General features: G+C 38.5%; 1 protein-coding gene across 1 annotated transcript in view; it reads left to right on the top strand.

The window, feature by feature from the left end:
- Window positions 1–19360, top strand: part of DNAH11 (dynein axonemal heavy chain 11) — a 287853-nt gene that overhangs the window by 247604 nt on the left and 20889 nt on the right. The window contains exons 69-74 of the mRNA XM_081079668.1: window positions 454–576; window positions 2334–2527; window positions 3706–3854; window positions 4693–4820; window positions 9964–10191; window positions 15186–15377. Coding sequence (XP_080935794.1) covers window positions 454–576; window positions 2334–2527; window positions 3706–3854; window positions 4693–4820; window positions 9964–10191; window positions 15186–15377 — 1014 coding nt within the window. The remainder of the gene's footprint in view (window positions 1–453; window positions 577–2333; window positions 2528–3705; window positions 3855–4692; window positions 4821–9963; window positions 10192–15185; window positions 15378–19360) is intronic.

Raw genomic sequence — 19360 nt, 5'->3', positions numbered from 1 at the left:
TATATATATAGCTATGTCAGATGGGGGTGGGATATGCTATGTCATAGGGTGGCGAGGTACTTGTCGCGGGCTGATAGGCTAGGACAGGGCGATGCCATATGAGGTACAAGGAAATGGGCAGGCTCTGGGTTTGGCGCGCGCGGGCTCTGGGTTTGGCGCGCGCGGGCTCTGGGTTTGGCGCGCGCGGGCTTTGGGTTTTGTGACCAGGAAGTTCTGCCTAGGCAAGGCCTGGGGATTTCTATGGCTTCCGACACCCTAATGCATCTTTTGGAGCAAAAATTAATATAAGATCCAGTCTTCTTTTCGGGGAAACACGATATATATCTATAGGAATTTTCAGAAAACTTGGTTCTGCCTATTCAGTCATATCTATAATATTAAGTGGCGATTGCTTCCTGTGTCGTTATTTTGATAGAAACCAAATGACCCTTTTCAATTTTGTGTACGCTCCAGATTTTGTTAAGAAAGAAAGAGATAGACCCTGTTGAATTGGATTTCCTGCTTCGATTCACAGTTGAACACACTTACCTGAGCCCTGTTGACTTCCTAACTACTCAGTCATGGAGTGCTATCAAGGTATGTTACGAACATGGTTTTTCAGGTTCTAAATCTTATTTCAAATCTCAGGTCTCTCAAATGTAGAAATGTAGTTTAAAAAACACAGGTGACATACAGTATTTCAGTTGTAGAGATATACTCTATAATGTGATGTTCTTTAATTCATCTTTATATTACTAAATTGACTAATTCCTTTTTTTGCTCTTCACTTTTTTAAAATTTATTTTTCAGTTATAGTTGACATACAATATTATATTAGTTTCAGGTGTACAGCTAAATTGACTCATTTCTTACTTGGAAGTAAAGAAACTCTTGACTTATTTATGGGTAAAATGCTGTTGATCGGTATGTACAGTCTTCAGGACCTTTGATAAAAGTCAAGGAATATAAATGAATATTTTTTTCAGTTTACCTAAATCTGGCTTATTTATTTTCTATTTCTATACTTTTTCAGAATAGTTGTTTTTGATTACACAATGCAGTAGTTTATTTAGTCACTGTAAAATATTTAAGCTTAACATAATGCTGTAGAGAAAAAAGCGATAGTATTCTCCAACCCCAATTTTAAATCCTGCTTCCATTTTTCTGTCAGAAGATCCTGTTTGTAAGAGTTTATTTGCGATATTAACCCCTTATTAAAGGTGAATGGGAGTGGGGAGGAAGCTGAAGAGGGTAAAAGAGGTCAAATATATGGTGATGTAAAAAGACTAGACTTTGGGTGATGAGCACACAATGGAATATACAGATGCTCTGTTATAGGATTGTATACCTGAAACTCATATAATGTTATTAACCAGTGTCACCCCAATAAATTTATTTTTTAAAAAGAACTTATTCTTCCAGGTTCTGGAATTCCTCAAACATGTCCATCATATGCTAAGCTTACCCCACTTTTTTGTCTAAGAAGGAACCATTTCTATGCATTGAAAATAACTGTTATCCCTTATTTTTACAGTATGTTTAGATTTTTATATATATATATATATATATTTTAATTTATGGGGGTGACAATTGTTAGTGAAATTACATAGATTTCAGGTGTACAATTCTGTATGACATCATCTATAAATTCCATATTTTTATTTTTTAATAAATTTTTTAATTAGAATTTATTTAGCATTATATTTTAGAATTATAAGTGCAATTGTGTATCAGTCAGGTCTTAGCAGAAAACATTTATTTAGCATTATATTTTAAAATTATAAGTGCAATTGTGTATCAGTCAGGTCTTAGCAGAAAAGAAATGGTGCATTCAAAGGGTTGATTTAAAAAAAGATTTAACGAAGAGTGGAGTATATCTTTATCGTATGGGAAGAAGGATAAGGGAATCAGCCAGGGATGGGGATGAAAAAAAGGGGGAAAAAAGGGAGCAGTTACTAAAATGACTGAGAAGTGAAGTTATGGGAGAGAACCAGCCTCCATGAGCTATGACATTTGGTAGAGGAACAAAGCCACTGCCAAACTGTGTCACAGCATGGAAGGAGTTGGGGAGAAAAATACCCCGGCCTCCCCCACTACCCCCCACTCCAGTCTCTTCCCAGTGCCTCCCAGTGGTCAAACCCAAACAGGCCGGAGAACCAGCAAGCTCAATTCAAGTAATTCTTAGAGATCATCCTCTTGTCGGGGTAGAAAAGGGTACAGAGTCAATCTCGAGAGGAAATGAAGAGTATCCAGCCCAACTTGTTTACATAGGCTTTGATACATTAACAAGTCTTTATCTGAAACACTAAGCTGTCTTATACCCCATTCCTATCTGTTCACCTATTGTATTACAGGCAATAGCCCTTATGGAAGAATTCCGAGGCATAGACAGAGATGTGGAAGGATCTGCCAAGCAGTGGAGGAAGTGGGTAGAATCCGAGTGTCCAGAAAAAGAAAAGTTACCACAAGAATGGAAGAAGAAAAGTTTAATACAGAAGCTGATTCTTTTGAGAGCAATGCGCCCTGACAGAATGACATATGCTCTCAGGTGGGGCAGTCAGCATTTTCAGAAATGCAAATTAACCTAGAAAAAACTTACTTTTAGAAACTAGAAAAATCAGATGGAGGCATTTACGGTCCATGTTGATGAGAGTGATTCTGCTGAAATTTTGATCTTGTGATAACAACTGTTGTTAAAATTTACTAAACGCTAAACAGTGTGCTAGTCTAGAGGCAGACTCAGGGCATCCTTCCTGAACAGCTTAATTCTGAAATCTGCAGGGGAGACGGAACTGCAGGAAATATTCTAGGAAGAGAGATGGCTGTCAGCAGAGTTCAGAGGCCAGGAACATGCATTATCCAAATGTAATTTCCATCGCCTTTATTCAGCGGTGGCATTTTGGCTCCAAAGATTTTGCATGTCAAACAAAAATGAATTCCTTTCATGGAGACACTCATAGTCCCATAACTTTACAACCAATGCAATTTAAAAGCAGAAAGCCCCATCTACATCTTGGTTCAAGTGTCCTTTTTCTTTGCCCTTTTGGCTTCTAAATGGTAATATACTGTTTAATTCACACAAGTCGTGTTCTAATTGGAATTCACTAACCAAAGGGTTCTCGACTTCCTTCCCTATGATCCTCCACTTTCTCCAATAGTATTCACGTGCCCCTGCTTTTTCCCTTTGCTTTGTCTGGTTCAGCCAGTTTTCCCTTTGCAGATGCCTCTGCGGAACCGTACTTTACAAGTTAATTCTGCTCAGTACTGCTTACTTTCTGCTAAATCTAGTGCTGCTGGAAAATAACCCCTGCTTAATTGAGCTTCCCTGTGTTAGAAACACCCCCAAAAACATTTGTATATTCATGAGAAGCCCAGCAGGCTGGAAAATTGCATTGTGGCAAATCTAATGAACTGTTAATAAGTAATAAGGGGTCTGTCAGGGGGGTTGGGGGATACAAAGCAGGCAGCTGATGGTACTTAGGGGAGTCTCAGCAGCCCCCTCAAAATAGAGTATAGGCGTCTGATTTTCAAAGCTTCTAAAGCAGAGAGGGATTTCACTGAGACTACTGCATAAATTTAGTTGGATTCTTACTGTCATTCTAACAAAACATCCCACATGAAAAACATGGCTTGCCCCCCTGTGCCTGTGGTGGAAGCTGATCCGAGTTATGACACTTTGCAAAGTCAGAATCACTGCTATGTCTTTTGCATTATCCTTTTTTATAGGAATTTCGTGGAGGAAAAACTGGGTGCAAAGTATGTGGAGAGGACCAGATTGGACTTAGTTAAAGCGTTTGAAGAAAGCAGCCCAGCCACCCCGATGTTCTTCATCTTGTCTCCAGGGGTCGATGCCCTCAAAGACCTAGAGACCCTTGGTGAGTGGCCAGGACGCTTGCTGGTCTGCCCTCCCACCTTCCTTCTCACTCAGGGCCCACCCACCCTTCCTTTCAGTTCACAGTTACCTTAGTTTCTTTTTGTTCCATTTGTTGGAGATTGAGTGTATGGAAAATGTACGGCTAATAACACTGTAGTCTGAAGAAATGTTCCAATGGCCCATTCCTCTGGTTGGCATAATGCAGGTTTCTTTTGTCCTGTTTTCCACCTTTTGACTATATCAGGGCCAGAGGGCAATTTTCTCCATGCTCGCGTAATCTAATGCCCCCTGTGACTAAATAATGGTCATTAGAGCAAGTCTATTTGATTGTACCAGGCACTGTCGCTTTGTGCTTTGGATTACTATTCCCCACGGCACCACCGAAAATACCAGGTTAATAGAGCTGTGACCTGACTGTGCTCAATTCAAGTGTGGCCTCACAAGGTGAGAGTCTCCTGCGTTTCCCCAATGAGCTGCTCCCTTCAAAAACGTGTGCGATATCTGCCACATGTTGCTCCTTTTTATGAGGGAAATGCTTTGCTACTCCTGCAAGAGTTTATAAAGCTCAATAACAATGCTTGCCATCTATCAAAATGTCAAAAGCTTCATTACCATAAAACCAGAGGAAATGATTTCCACCAGCTTTGCTAATGCTTGCAAGGCGGCAGCTATGGAGAGCTCAAAATGCTGCTTGTTGAAACCAGAGGTTTCCTGTGGATTCTTCAGGAATGTGACCTAGCAGGTAGCAGTGGGGACCACCAAATGGACCACAAAATTCCAGACTCTTCTCACCTCTCTCTGATTCACTTTTCCTCTCCCTGTGTTGTATTCTCCCACAGGCAAAAGGCTTGGGTTTACAATTGACTCGGGAAAATTCCACAATGTGTCTTTAGGACAAGGTCAGGAGAAGGTGGCAGAAATGGCATTGGAGAAAGCTTCCCAAGAAGGACAGTGGGTCATCCTCCAAGTGAGTATTACGTTTTCATGGAAAACACTAGGAATGAACAAAGGGAGCTGCCCAACCCAACGGGAATGATCCTTTCACACAAAACTGGTGATTTGGAATCCAAGGTGTATTCTCAGCAGTAATGACAGCTCTGAAGGCGATAAGGGGCTCTGCTGACAAGGATAGCATCATGTTTTGAGGGATTTTCTAAATATTGTGCTTTAAAATTAACATTAGAGGGAGTCCCATCATTCTTCTGACATACAGATCGCTGGAATACTCCAATAGTGCTTGAAGACAAACAGGCTTGTACAGACTGCCAGCTCCTATGGATGATGTGATAGATCTCATCTGCGTCGTGCCTGAAAGTTCAGTGTTTTCATATATTATCTCCTGCAACTCTGACTCTGCCCCTAGCTAGGTGTGTACCATTCCCTTTGTTTGTACATGAGGGAGATTAGAGTAGCCGACCTTTGATCCCTTTTCAGGCTAGCATTATCTGGGTCTGTGATTCTACAGCCCAGTGTCCTCCAGGTGGCTCCCTTGCCTGGGGATTCTAGCAAGAGCCAATGGAGCCCAGCCCAGCTTTAGGGGGCCCCCTAGTAGCCTTGCTTACAGGCTCCTTCTGCAGGAAGACATGACAGCTGTCTCAGCAGGTCTGGGAATGGCCATTTGATTCACAGCACAGTGATCCCAAAGGTTCTCATTTATGTGCCAGACTCTTTACTAGGCAATTTGCAGGATACATGATTTCTAATCATAGGGCAAAGCCTCAAGGGTAGATGTTGTCAGCCCCGTAATAAAGATGAGACAAATACCCTGGAGAGCCTCAAGGCCACAGAGCTGGAACGTGGCAGAGGTGGTGGTACTTGAGTCCAGGGCTCTCTGGCACCAAGCGACATTCTTTCCACTACCCATGCTGCCACCCTCACACAAAGATATGGCACTGGCCTCTCAGTGTCTCCACTATCCAGGGTTGATGCATTTTACATTTCTGCTTGAAATAAAATTGGATTCATGAAGAAGCTGCACATAATCCAAGCAGATCCATAACCTTCTGGGAGAGTAATTACCTACTGCTTACCTGAGATCTGAATAGAGACTGTAGTACGGTGACTTGGGCTGGTGTCCCCATCTGAGGCTCACAAAATCAGTTGGGTAATAGTGGTGGGTTTGTTTTCTCAGAGACAGCAGTTGTCTCTCAGACAGTTGGGTAGACGCTGAAATCTTCCCACAAGAGTTCTCTGAGCGTTCTCATATTCCAGTGACTCAGACTTGTGAGAACCTAGGAGGGGTGCAGTTCTCAAAAGAACATAGCATTCAAAGTAAGATGTTTGTTATTTTTAAATCTATGCTAAGCGACCAGTTGCCCCCAAATGCAAGTTGTTACGTTTCACCATTAGAAAAATATCGAAAGAGCTTATTTTGTGAAGGGTCTGCTTTAGGATATTCATTCTAGTCCTTTGATTTCTATTCTTAGTGAGAAGCTAGTAGGTTAGAATGTAACCGTTTAGCTGTTCCTCTCCACTCCCCACCCTCCATACCCACACAAAGAATAATTGGGGAGGAGAGACCATCCCAGGCTTTTGACTGTCCCAGTTTCTGGAGGTTTCTAGTATCCCTTTGATAGATAGTTAAAAGAGTAGCAACACTTGGAAGAATAAAACCGGCATAATGGGTACTTGTTATCATGTTTGTAATTTACATTAAATTGTACTGGGATAGGCCTATGATATGTACGCACATGCTAGTAAGTTCTTCACCAAACTCTGCAATGGCCGGTTGTTATGATTAGATATAGTCCCTCTCGGGATGTGTAGCTAGCATTTTATTAAAAGCCCACACTCCAGAGAAAACTATCACAAAGGTGTCAGGCTGGCAGCCTGTCTTTATCTCAGACCCACATCAGGTGGCTTGTGAATTAACACAGTGGGTTTTAGAAATCATTTTTCATGGGCAAAATGGGTGATTTTCAGTATATGTGGATTGGCTAAAGATGTTGCACAGGCCTTGCTGCCCTTGGACGATTAGGTGTTACAATCTAGCCAGTCACACAACCGGCATCGTCAAGACATGGCCCCCAGGCTGGATCCAGAGGGCGCCTGTGTCCAGGAGGGGCTTGCTGGGAGGTCTGTCTGTCCACTGATTCCAAAATCTCTGCCTAGAATATGTTTGCATTTGTTTCAAGGAAATTTTTCATGTAAGGTATTGTTGTAGTCCATAAGATAGAGAATTAGGACATATTTGAGCTTGCAAAACAGGTTTCATTGTTTTTGTTCCTGCTTGCTTGTATGAGTGGCACAGTTAAGTGTGAGAAGTAAGTCTCATTATAATCTAGCAGCAAGCATATAGGGGAGGAAACTGAGAGAGAGTCCTTGCCTACTGTATAAATTTGCTAGGGTTGCCATACCAAACTATCACAGATGGGGTGGCTTAATTAAGAGAAATTTAATTTCTTATAGTTCTGGAGGCTAGAAATCCCAGATCAAGGTGTCAGCAGGATTGGTTTCTTCTGAGGCCTCTCTTTTTGGTTTGTAGATGTGTCTTCTCTGTGTATGTGTGTCCTAATCTCCTCTTCTGATAAGCACACCAATCACCCTGGATTAAAGCCCACTCTAATGACTGTATTTAGCCTTATTTACCTCTTTAAAGACCCTATTCCAAAGACAGTCACATTTTTAGGTACCGCGGGTTAGGACTTCAACACAAGAATTTGGGGGGAACACAGTTCAGCCCATGACACCTACCAATGTTCAGTATTTGCCAAGGAGAAAAAAGCCTAATAATGTGAACAGCTGAATTGGCATAGGTCTTTTGTTGTTGTTGTTGTTGTTGTTTTACAACAGAACTGTATGAAAAGAAGATACCTACATTATTCTCATCCCTGTTTGCCTTTATTCTCTGTATTTTTGTAGCTATTCTCATCTTAAGTGTTTTTCTTTGTTGGAAATAATGACATACTCCTGGGTGTTGATATTTTAATTACTATAGCAAGGACCTCTCCAAAGGAGAAGGGAGCATGTGAAGTATGGCTTTTCTACTTCTCTCCCAGCACCAGCTACCAAGCTGTATGCTGTGGGTGCTTAGTATTGGAGAAGCAAATTCATGAATCATAAAACTCAAAATCAAAGAGTAATGGTGGTGACGTTTGTTTCTTGTGTGATTTCTGACAGCTCTAGGGTTTAAGAAAAACAACATGGCAGGAATGCATAGAATATCTTAAAGATTGCTTGCATTCTTTTTCAGCTAGCCTTTCATCCCTCACATCCTTATTTTTTTTTTGACATTGATACAGACCACAGAATTTATTCAGATTTCACGAGTTATGTATGCGTTCATTTGAGTGTGTGTATGTGTATGGCTCTACTCAATTTGATCACCTGCGTGGCCTCAAGATACTCAACTGTCCCAACACCCAAGACTCCCTCGTGCTACCCCTTTATAGCCACACCTACCCGTCCCCTAATTCCCATTTCTAACTCCTGGCAACCACTAATCTGTTCTCCATTTCTATAATTATATTACTTTAGAATGCTACGTAAATGGAATCATGTATCCCTTGGTTATTGACTTTCTTCATTCAACATCTATCCCAACATGTTTTCTTGAGGTTCATCCAAGTTCTTATGTGTATCATTAATTCATTCCTTTCTATTGCTAAGTAGTGTGCCACCTGAATGTACCTAAGTTTGCTAAACCATTCTCCCTTTGAAGGGCTTCTGAATAGTTTCCAGTTTAGGGATATTATGAATAAAACTACTACAAACATTTCTATGCAAATTTCTGCATGAAAACACATTTTCATTTCTCTGGGTTATATGCCTAAGGGTGCAATTGCTGGTAAACCCATTTTTCAGTTTTAAAAGGAAGTTTCAAACTATTTTCCAGAGTGACTGTACCATTTTACAGTTTCGCCAGCAATGTATGAGTGATCCAATTTCTCCTCACTAATGTTTGGTGTTACCACTATTTTTTCATTTTAGCCATTCTGATAGGTATGTCGGATATCTCATTGTGGTTTTAATTTGCATTTCTCTAATGCCTGAAGATGTTGAACATCTTTTTTTTTAATTATTAAATTTATTTGGGTTATATTGGTTAGTAAAATTATATAGGTTTCAAGTGTACATTTCTACAATACATCGTCTATCTATTGCATTGTGTGCTCACCACCCAGAGTCAATTTTTCAATCAACATATGTGACCCCCTTTTTCCTCTTCTACCACCCCAAGTCTGCCTTTACCCACTGGTAATCGCTAAACTGTTGTCTGTGTCCGTGAGTTTTTGTTTCTTTGTTTCTCTTGTTCCTTTGTTGCTTTCTGTTTTATATCCCATATATGAGTGAAGTCATATGGTTCTTTCCTTTTTCTATCTGACTTATTTTGCTTCACATAATAATCTTAACATCCATCCATGTTGTTGCAAATGGCAGTATTTTATCTTTTCTTATGGCAGAATAGTATTCCATTGCGCATATATACCACGTCTTCTTTATCTAACCATTTATGGAAGGACACTTTGGTTGTTTCCATGTCTTGGCCACTGTAAATAATGCTGCAGTGAACATCAGGTTACATATATCTTTACAGATAAATATTTTCAGATTTTTTGGGTAGATACCCAGGAGATGGATTGCTAGGTCATATGGTAATTCTCTTCTTAATTTTTTGAGAAACTTCCAGGCTGTTTTCCATAGCGGCTGCACCATCCATCACATCCTTTTGAGTCCATATTCTAATGGGTCAGAGTTTGAGTAGAGGAGGTTTCCATCAGAAATAAAACAGTGGGTAATCTGGTACATTTCTGGCCTTTGGTTTTTCTACTTGAACAAACTAACCCATATACGGCTCAGTAATTGAGTTTGAACTGTAACAAAGAAAAGTATCATGCAACTCAGAAGTGCTTGCTTGGTGTTGGAAATAGGTAAGTGTGTTGGAAGGGGATTTTGGTTTACAAAGACTACCTGTGGTGGTTTGAAGCACTTAAATGTGGTTAGTGTTCGATTCTATTTCGTTTTGTTCCCCTAATATGACAATAAAGGAAAATTTAAATCATAGTTCTCTAGAGTTTTCACCACATTCGGGTATAGGAACGTATTCTAATCCTATAATTTAAGTAATATACTTGTGTTTCACAGGAATTATAAGCCATACTGTCTTTCAGAATGTCCATTTGGTAGCCAAGTGGCTAGGATCCTTGGAGAAACTCCTTGAAACATTCAGCCAAGGAAGCCACAGAGATTACAGGGTTTTCATGAGTGCCGAGACTGCACCTACTCCAAGTAAACATACCATCCCTCAAGGACTCCTGGAAAATTCCATTAAGATCACTAATGAGCCCCCCACAGGAATGCTGGCCAATTTACGTGCTGCTCTCTACAACTTTGATCAGGTAAGAAAGCAAAAGAAGTCTGGTCTGACACTAAGCTCAGGTTTTTCTCACAAGACTGGGGCTGTCATCTGCTCACGCATCTCATAGAGAGGGGTAAAAGTGAAATCTTGGGGTCCATGTGTATGTGCGTGGCGTGTGTTTTAATCTCTAGAAAATATTGCCCCTTTCATTCCCTAGTCCAGTAACTAGAAAGTATATTTAAGTTTTACCCTTAAACTACAGCCACGTGTTTAAGGAGAATGAACTTTGAGGAACCTGCTTATTGAAGATAAGTGTGGCAGATGACTATCTCTTACCCCAGAAAGAGGAAAATAGTGATGAACACAATAGTGACATAGGAAGAGTTTCAGTATAATAGTTAATATTTTAAATCTGGTTTTGATATTAGCAAATTTAAAGCACTTCTTTTATATCCAATCTTTTATTATATAAGATTATATATAGTCTTTTTAATTGTATTTTCATTTCTTTCCAACATGAAAGAGAAGTGAATTAATATGTACATAAATAATGATATCTCCATTACCATTATTTTCCTTGTCCAAATGATCACATCTCTGGGTATCATAATCAAGACTTTCAGTTTCCTTTGTTGCTATTTCTCTGAGTTCCCATTCCTTTTTTCATTTTCTTAGAAATCCTTGATATGGGGCAGCCAGTTAGCTCAGCTAGTTAGAGTGTGGTGCTGATAACACCAAGGTAGTCGGTTCAGTCCCTACATGGGCCACTGTGAGCTGCACCCTCCTTGAAAAAAAAAAAGAAATCCTTGATAAACAGAATTTTTATTAGGAGAAGCAGAATGAGGCCTAAAGGAAATGCATATGATTTGGTGATAAATATTCGACCTCCTGATAGAAATGTTATCATTTCTCTATGAAGCATGCTAACATGCTTAACTTTTCTCTAGTACCTTCTGAGCCAGTATTACGAAGAAATTATAATAGTTATGAAGGAATTATAATAATTGGCTACCTAAGAATATAGTTTTGAAGAGTACAGTTAATTACTTAATTAAATAATTGAGGAATTTGTAGCCTCAAATTACTCAGTAGGCTGTGTAAATAGAAGGCACTCAAAAAAATCTGGTTGAATTGATTGGCAGTATGCTTTTTGTGAACTATAGCAAGCTTGTATTTGTGTTTTTATCATCCTTCAGTTTACAACTTCTGACCATTCATGATAGTCTCAAGCTCTTTCTCAAAGTAAGTACAAGAGAGGAATTTGATACACTTAAGTAAGATTTATCTAACTCCCTAAAACAATGGTTTTTATTCATGAAAAGTGAGCATTTCATGAACAAATATGCTTCAACCCAGTTGTCCTTCAGCTTTTTTTGTAAGAATGCCTCTGATAATCTGATAAAGCTTTAGACACGCTCCCTAGAGAAATGCACATTAGAAAATTCATCTCATATAATCATAGAGATAAGCTGACTCCCAATGCCTATGTATGAATTGCTTCCCCAGTTAAAAACAACCTGTTCTAGTTTATGCATCAAAGTATCAGTTCTTTTAACTGCTATCTGGAAAGCCACTTTTATTAATCAAAGGTTACATTTATTGGAAAGGATCTCAAAACTTTAAGGTGTAATATTGTTTCTTATCTAGTGGAAAGGATCCCCTGAATTAATAAGACTAAATTTGACATAAGTAGCAAAAGCAAAGATAATCAAAGTGATTCACTAAATAAACTTCCCATCAAAACTATTTTAGCCAAAACCAAATAAACAAATAGAAACTCTAAAGAAAATCTAAAATTTTTCAGAGCCCTTTATGAATGCTGACGTGTCATTATGTTAGAAAGCAAGATGTGATTTTATTCAGATTATAGAATTCACGGGTATTAGCCTGTGCTCCCTGGCTATCTCTGAATAGGTTCCCAGCACCCTTTCCTCAGTTAGAATCATGATCGGATACTTACAAAACAAGTATAAAACAATAGTGACTTAAGCAAGGTTAAAAAGTATTTCTACCATCAGAGATTTCTGGAGGTGGGTCACTCAGAGCTCATATGTGTCACCACAAAATTGTCAACCCAGTTTCTTCATGGTTTACCATTCCATCGTTTCTAGGATGGGCTTGCCATGGTCTCAGGTGGCTGTGAGTGTTGAAGCCTCCATATCTGTGTTCCCGACAATAGGATAATAGAAGGAACAAAGAAGATGACAAAGAGAACATGACTGCTTTCTTTTAAAGACATTTCCTACAAGTTAATATATAATACTTCTTTTATCCCATTAGTCAAACTTAGTCACAGTGCATTACCTAGCTGCAAGAGAGGCTGGGAAACAAATTTATCTTGGGCAGCCACATGCCCAGCTAAAAGTCAGCAAGAAGACATTTTAGAACAGGCAATTTTAGTGGTCTGTATCACGAACCTCCTCCTTCCTCAAATCTTGTATCATCCTGGGTGTTCTGTGTTGTTGCCATGGTGCTACCTTGATGAAGCCTGTGACATGGACAGAGGGTGATGAATGCCATCTACCTTGGTACTTATTTGGATTAGGGAAATGAGTTCCAGTCACTCATGTTGCCCTTCTCAGATGGAAAAATCACCCAAGAGATCTAGGCAAGTTAACTACTCTGTTGGTGTGTTTTTTGTTTTGTTTTGTTTTTTGCATGCTTTAATTTTCAAATCCAACTAAATTTGTATTTTCAACCTTCCCCCCAAATCAGAATTTACCTCCAAACTTTGACACATGTGTTCATAAGAACAAAGTTCATTTAATATTAGTCTTTTATTACCCTGAGCTTTCCAGAATTTTTATGTAAATATGATCATTAAGTTACCACGATGTAAAGAACCATTGTAGGATGTTGTCTACCTCTGCCTCTTTCAGCTCAATAGGATCTGGCTCTTAAAGATGTCATAAAGGAGTACTGTTTGGGCTCCTTTCATACCCAGATACCAGGTTTTTAAAGTAACAATATAAATTTTCTGTAATATTTGCAGCAGAAACAAATAATTGGTAATTGGGCATGTAACATTGGCATCAGCATTATCACGTGCATGCTGATGTTTGCTCCCTGTTCACAGTGCTGTTTGTACATTTTCTGATATTTAGTTGCTTGTGACTTGGTTTATAAAAATACAGTTGACCTGACCTGAAATGCGGGATGATAGGTAGACCCATACTTTTTCTTAGGAAGGCCTGATTCACATTTTCTTTCAGTGGCATTTATATTATCAGAAAGGACATAATGAAATGGGCATTGACTTGTGATTTTTTTTTTTAAGAACTGAGGATAAAACTAAGTCACTTATATGAAATATAGATGGAATTAATGTACTTAGTGTCGTAGTACCTTCGGTTTTTTTAAGAGAGGTATTAGGTGACTTGTTAGTTCATAATTCCTCGTTAAAATTGTGATACTTCTATTTGGTCTCCTAGAACTTTTTTACATTTAAAAATAATACGTTTTTATATCCTCAAGATTAATTCCAGTTATATGGGTTCTCTTTTCTTCCTTCACAAGCTTGCCTTTTATTGACGTTTAGTTGTGGAAATTTTTTTTTTTAATTTTACTGAAAAGTTATTTTTAGTGATTGTATATTTCAAAACCCCATCGATTACCTAGAAATGGCCTAGTGATTTAGTTGGGTCTGCACTGTATCTGGGCTGGCCAATTCTAGAACTATATTTGGTGGTAGCCCTGGATTCTGATGAAACTGATACGGAAAGAAACTAAAAAGCTCTTCTGGTTTTGGACCAAGAGAACAATTCTAGTTTTGGTTTAAACTTTTACCAGAAGTCCCCCCAGGAGACTAGATTTGAACTCCCATCCAAAAGATGCTCCATACACTTTGTAGGTAGATCCATTGTTGTCAGCTCCATTTTAAATGTAGACTGGTTATCCTTCGGCCATTTTAAAGGACAAGGCAGGAAGATGCAGATTTGGCCTTATCTTCTTCTGCAGCCCAATCTCAGATGAAGGAGTAGGCCTCGACTTTTCCTTGTTTGCCTCTCAAAACTGCCTGATCTGAGGATGGGTAAAGTACTGTCTTCACGCCATAGATGGGTTGGTTGTTTTTTACCATTTAACTTCATGGCTGTTGGGGCCATAACCATATCAATATAGCATACCAGGACTGAACTTTCCCTCTGTGTTTTCAAATAAATCCTACAGATCTAGTCTATAGGGCATATATTTTCCATATGCCATTCTATCATATCAACAATGACTTTTCCTTCTAGATCTTTGGAAGGAAACCATTTGTCAGGGTGATTGTGTTAGTTCAAGGTCAGCACAAAATAATAGTGTTTCAAACAAGGTAATTTCTCTCACACATAATTGGCAGCTCTGTTCCATGAGACCAGCCACATCACGAAGCTGATGTGTGCCTCTACCATACATAACTATGGCTTCCATGCTTGTCCAATTGTCATCATTTCTAGCCTACAGAAAAGGGAAAGGAGTGACAACCAGGGCAAGCAATTTCCTTTTAAGTCAATGACAAAGTTAGACATATCACTTCTCAAATTCTGTCAGCAAAAATGTGGTTATATAGCACATCTGGCTTCAAGAGATGGCTGGGAAATTGTCTTTTGATAGGTGACCATGTGCCCAGATAACCTGCGTTACTATGAAACCAGGGGCAAAGGAGAACTGGAGTTAACTAGTATTCTGCTTACAGTGAGGAAACTAAGACGATGTCCTTTTGTCATCCAGATTTTACAACGAAAATGTGCAGAAAGAAATGGTGTCAGGTAGTGTTGCTACTAGTCAAAATGAATTGTCTCATTTTCTAGTGAACTTAGAAGCATTTAGAAGAATAACTAAAACAAAATGAAAGAATTCCTCCTAAATCAACAGACTGTCAAATGCCAAATAGTCTCCTGTTATGCTCTCGTGGGACAGGCAGCCATGCTGAAAACGGCGTGTTACTTCTCTCCTAGATCTCGCTCAAAGTCCTTTACAAGATTATTGAAAACTCAGACCCTTGCCCTTGGAAACTGTACAGATGGATAATCAAACGTTTTTCTTTTCTCCTAGGATACACTTGAAATGTGCTCCAAGGAGCAGGAGTTTAAAAGCATCCTCTTTGCTCTGTGCTATTTCCATGCCTGTGTTGCCGGGAGACTGAGATTTGGCCCCCAGGGCTGGAGCTGCAGCTATCCTTTCAATCCTGGAGACCTCACCATTTGCGCCAATGTCCTCTACAACTACTTAGAGGCAAACCCTAACGTACGTGCCAGTGGTCAGAGAACCTCTTCTCAAGGCATATACGGAGTTTGTCACTCTTTGGGCACTATCAAAACGGATCATATTTCTTTTGGAGCTATTATTGAAATGGCTGACACTATACATGCACCTTCTGCCGAGTGTGAAAATAAACCAATCGAAGGTTTTCTAGAAGTGGATGCTCGAACTTTGTAAGATAGGTCAAAGCAGTTCAACATCAGTAGCTTAGTGCAAAAAAAAAAAAAAATGTCCTTCATTATGTTAACAAAAACAGTGGTTTACATGTGCATATATGCCAGATTCATTAGGCAGGTAATGAAGCATTTGCACAAATGTAATTACATACAGCAATTCTGACAGTTCATAACACTGCATTAATAATCACTACAATTAGTCCTGATGATGGAAGCAATTTACAGCACGTCACAAGTATAAATAATGGTGCATTTCCTGCATATGTCATTATTATGTATTAAGGATGCCACCTTGTTGTGACTTTCTCAGTAATGTTCCCCTTGATTTGAAGTTAAAGGTAGATGAATGGTTTTATTTCGTAGCTAAAATGTATTTTACAGATGGGAATGGCAATGCTTCATCAAGAACATTTGTGTAAACTCTTATAAACTCAGTGATTGGATTTCCAAAAGGAACCATTTATAAGGATTTTCTAGCTTAGTCCTCATAAGAGGAATTTTTTTCCTTTAAGTTAAATTTGAGATATTTTTGCCAAAACCAACCATGTGTTATCTCTAGGCCACACTTTCTACAAAGGGCCTTTAAAACAACTCATTCATGTTTCTATGGATACGCGGCTGTTTTCTGTTCTTTTGGTAACCGTTGTTAGAATTTTTTTGTTTGTTTTAATATTTTTTTTAACTATATTTTTTAACTATATTATTTAACTTTATTTTTTAACTATAGTTGACATTCAATGTTATATTAATTTCAGGTGTACAACATAGTAATTAGATATTTATATAACTTACGAAGTGATCACTTAATAAACCTAGTATCCATTGGACACCATACATAGTTATTACACTATTATTGACTACATTCCTTATGCTATACTTTCCATCCCCATCCCCATGTAGCAACCAATTTGTACCTCTTAATTCCTTCCCCTTTCAATCCCTCTACCCCCTCCCATCTGACAACCATCAAAATATTTTCTATATCTGACTTTGTTTCTGTTTTATTTGTTTGTTTAATTTGTTTTGCCTTTGATTCCACAAATAAGTGAAATTGGATGGCATTTGTCTTTGTCTGACATATTTCACTTAGCATAATACCCTCTAGGTCCATCCATATTGTTGTAGATGGCAAGATTTTGTTCCTTTTTATGCCTGAGTAATATTCCATTGTACATATGTACCACTTCTTCTTTATCCATTCACCCATTGATGGACACTTGGATTGCTTCCTTATCATGCCTACTGTAAATAATGCTGCAATGAACATATGAATGCATATGTCTTTTCACATTAGTGTTTTGGGTGTCTTCAGGTAAATACCTGAAAGTGGAATTCCTGGATCCTTCTTTGTCTCTTGTTATAGCTTTTGTTTTAAAGTTTATTTTGTCTGGTATAAGTATTGCTACCCCAGCTTGTTTGTTTATTTGTTTTCATTTTCACGAAATATCTTTTTCCAACCCTTTACTTTCAGTCTGTACGCATCTTTCAATATGAAATGAGTCTCTTGTAGGCAGCACATGTAAAGGTCTTCTTTTCTTATTCAGCCACCCTGTGTTTTTGGATTGGAGCATTTAATCCATTTATATTTAAAGTAATTGTTGATAGATATGTAGTTACTGCCATTTTATTATTCATATTTCTGATTATTTTTCTTCTTCTTAAAGAAGTCCCTTTAATATTTCTTGTAATACTGGTTTGATGAACTCTTTTAGCTTTTTGTTGTCTGAGAAGCTCTTAATCTGTCCTCCGATTCTAAATGATAGCTTTGCTGGGTAGAGTAATCTTGGTTGTGGATACTTGCTTTTCATCACTTTGAATATTTCATGCCATTCCCTTCTGCAAAGTTTCTATTGAGAAATCAGCTGACAGTCTTATGGGAGCTCTCTTGTAGGTAACTAATTGCTTTTCTCTTGCTGCTTTTAAGATCCTCTCTATGTCTTTAACCTTTGGCATTTTAATTATGATGTGTCTCGGTGCAGGCTTCTTTGGGTTCTTCATGTTTGGGACTCTTTGCACTTCCTGGGCTTGTATGTCTGTTTCCTTCACCAGGTTAGGGAAGTTTTCAGTCATTATTTCTTCAAATCGGTTTTCAATTTCTTGTTCTCTCTTTTCTCCTTCTGATACCCCTATGATGTGAATTTTGGTACGCTTGATGTTGTCCCAGAGGCCCCTTAAACTGTTTTCGTTTTTTTTTTTGTTTTTTTTTTGGTGGGGGGAGGATTTCTTTTTTTCCTTTTGCTGTTCTGATTAGATGTTTTCTGTTATTTTATCTTCCAAATTACTGATTTGATCCCGTTTCATCTCATCTACTGTTGACTCCCTCTAATGTATTCTTCATTTCAGTTATTGTAGTCTTCATTTCTGCCTGGTTCTTTTTCACATTTTCTATCTCCCTTTTTATGTTTCCTATCTCTTTGTTGAAGTACTCACTGAGATCATTGAGCATCCTTATAACCACTGTTTTGAATTCCGTATCTGGTAGATTACTTGTCTCCATTTTGTTTACTTCTTTTTTTGGAGTTTTGTTCTATTCTTTCATTTGGGATATTCTTGTCTCGGCCCTTCCTATCAGTCTCAACATGGCTTCTTCTATATATCCTTACTTATAGGACTGCTGTTTAGCTAGACTTTAGGCATTTCTCAGTGATGGTTGTTTTTGATGTGGTTGTGGAAGGAGGCAAGCACAGCATTCACCTACTCTGCCATCTTGACCAGAAGCCCCCATTGTTACAATTTTTGTTATCAGAGTTTTCTCAAGCTTCAAAGGTGATTTGACAGCTATCAGAATGTATACACTTGGTGTACAACATGGGTATGTTCTCCCAAGAGGCACATTTTAAATAACTGGTATCCAAAATAAATGGCTTTAGTAAGGTATGTGGTGACCAGTATTCCATATCTATCTTTTAAATCAATGAAATTAAAAAGTCTTCATACTTAAAATACTAGAGCATATTTTAATCCTTCTAATTAATATTTTCTGTTGATCTTAGTACGTTTTACGTGTTGCACGTAAAATTGATTGTTGTAATAGTTCTGGGTAGAAAATAAAATGGACCACTTAATACTTTTATTCAAGCCCATCATAACTGTTTCCTGAGGCTGACAAGTAATATTATCCTATTTCAGCTGGGTCTTGTACATGATTGAGGTAGAAATGAAGGGGAGAAAGAGAGAGGAATTGACGTGTGTGTTTCTCTCCAGCTCTCACTGCCTGAGTCTTGGCAGCACCAGGTGGCCATTTGAATCATGCTGTGTCCTGCTGCTTCTCCCACTGGTGTTCAGAACAGCACAGCCTTAGGTTTTTAACTCATTCACTTGTCTCCCAGATGTCTTGACCTGAGTCATTTACTAAACATCACAAAGCAAGTTACCAGGACTGGAGAATTAAGTTAATATGTGCACATAGTTTGGTTGGGCAAAATGACCCTTTCAAGGTGTCTGTCAAACCCGAGCTCTGGATTTGAGGAAAGAGAATCAGTTATCAAGAAGGATAGGCCCTTAGTAGAACAAAATCTTGAGGGAGATAGATACTGTATGGATAGCTATGCCTGCTATCCACATTAATTGAATGTAATCAGAAAGGGAAATAAAATTAAGTCTTTGTTTCCAATCCATTTCAGCTATATAGAAGGTAGTCCATGGGGCTGTTGAGAGAACAGTGCAGTCTAGTCATTTTTATATTTCATTCATATCAAACCAGCTTAAAAGAAACACACATTTGAGGTTCATTTATTCATATTCAAATAAACTTGTGACAAGTACATTGGGCTAGTTGAAGCAATTTTACTT

The sequence above is a fragment of the Rhinolophus hipposideros genome (genome assembly GCF_964194185.1).
Source record: "Rhinolophus hipposideros genome assembly, chromosome: 18".
Classification (NCBI taxonomy): domain Eukaryota; kingdom Metazoa; phylum Chordata; class Mammalia; order Chiroptera; family Rhinolophidae; genus Rhinolophus; species Rhinolophus hipposideros.
The sequence above is the reverse complement of the archived record's forward strand: the minus strand, read 5'-3'. Positions and strand labels throughout refer to the sequence as shown.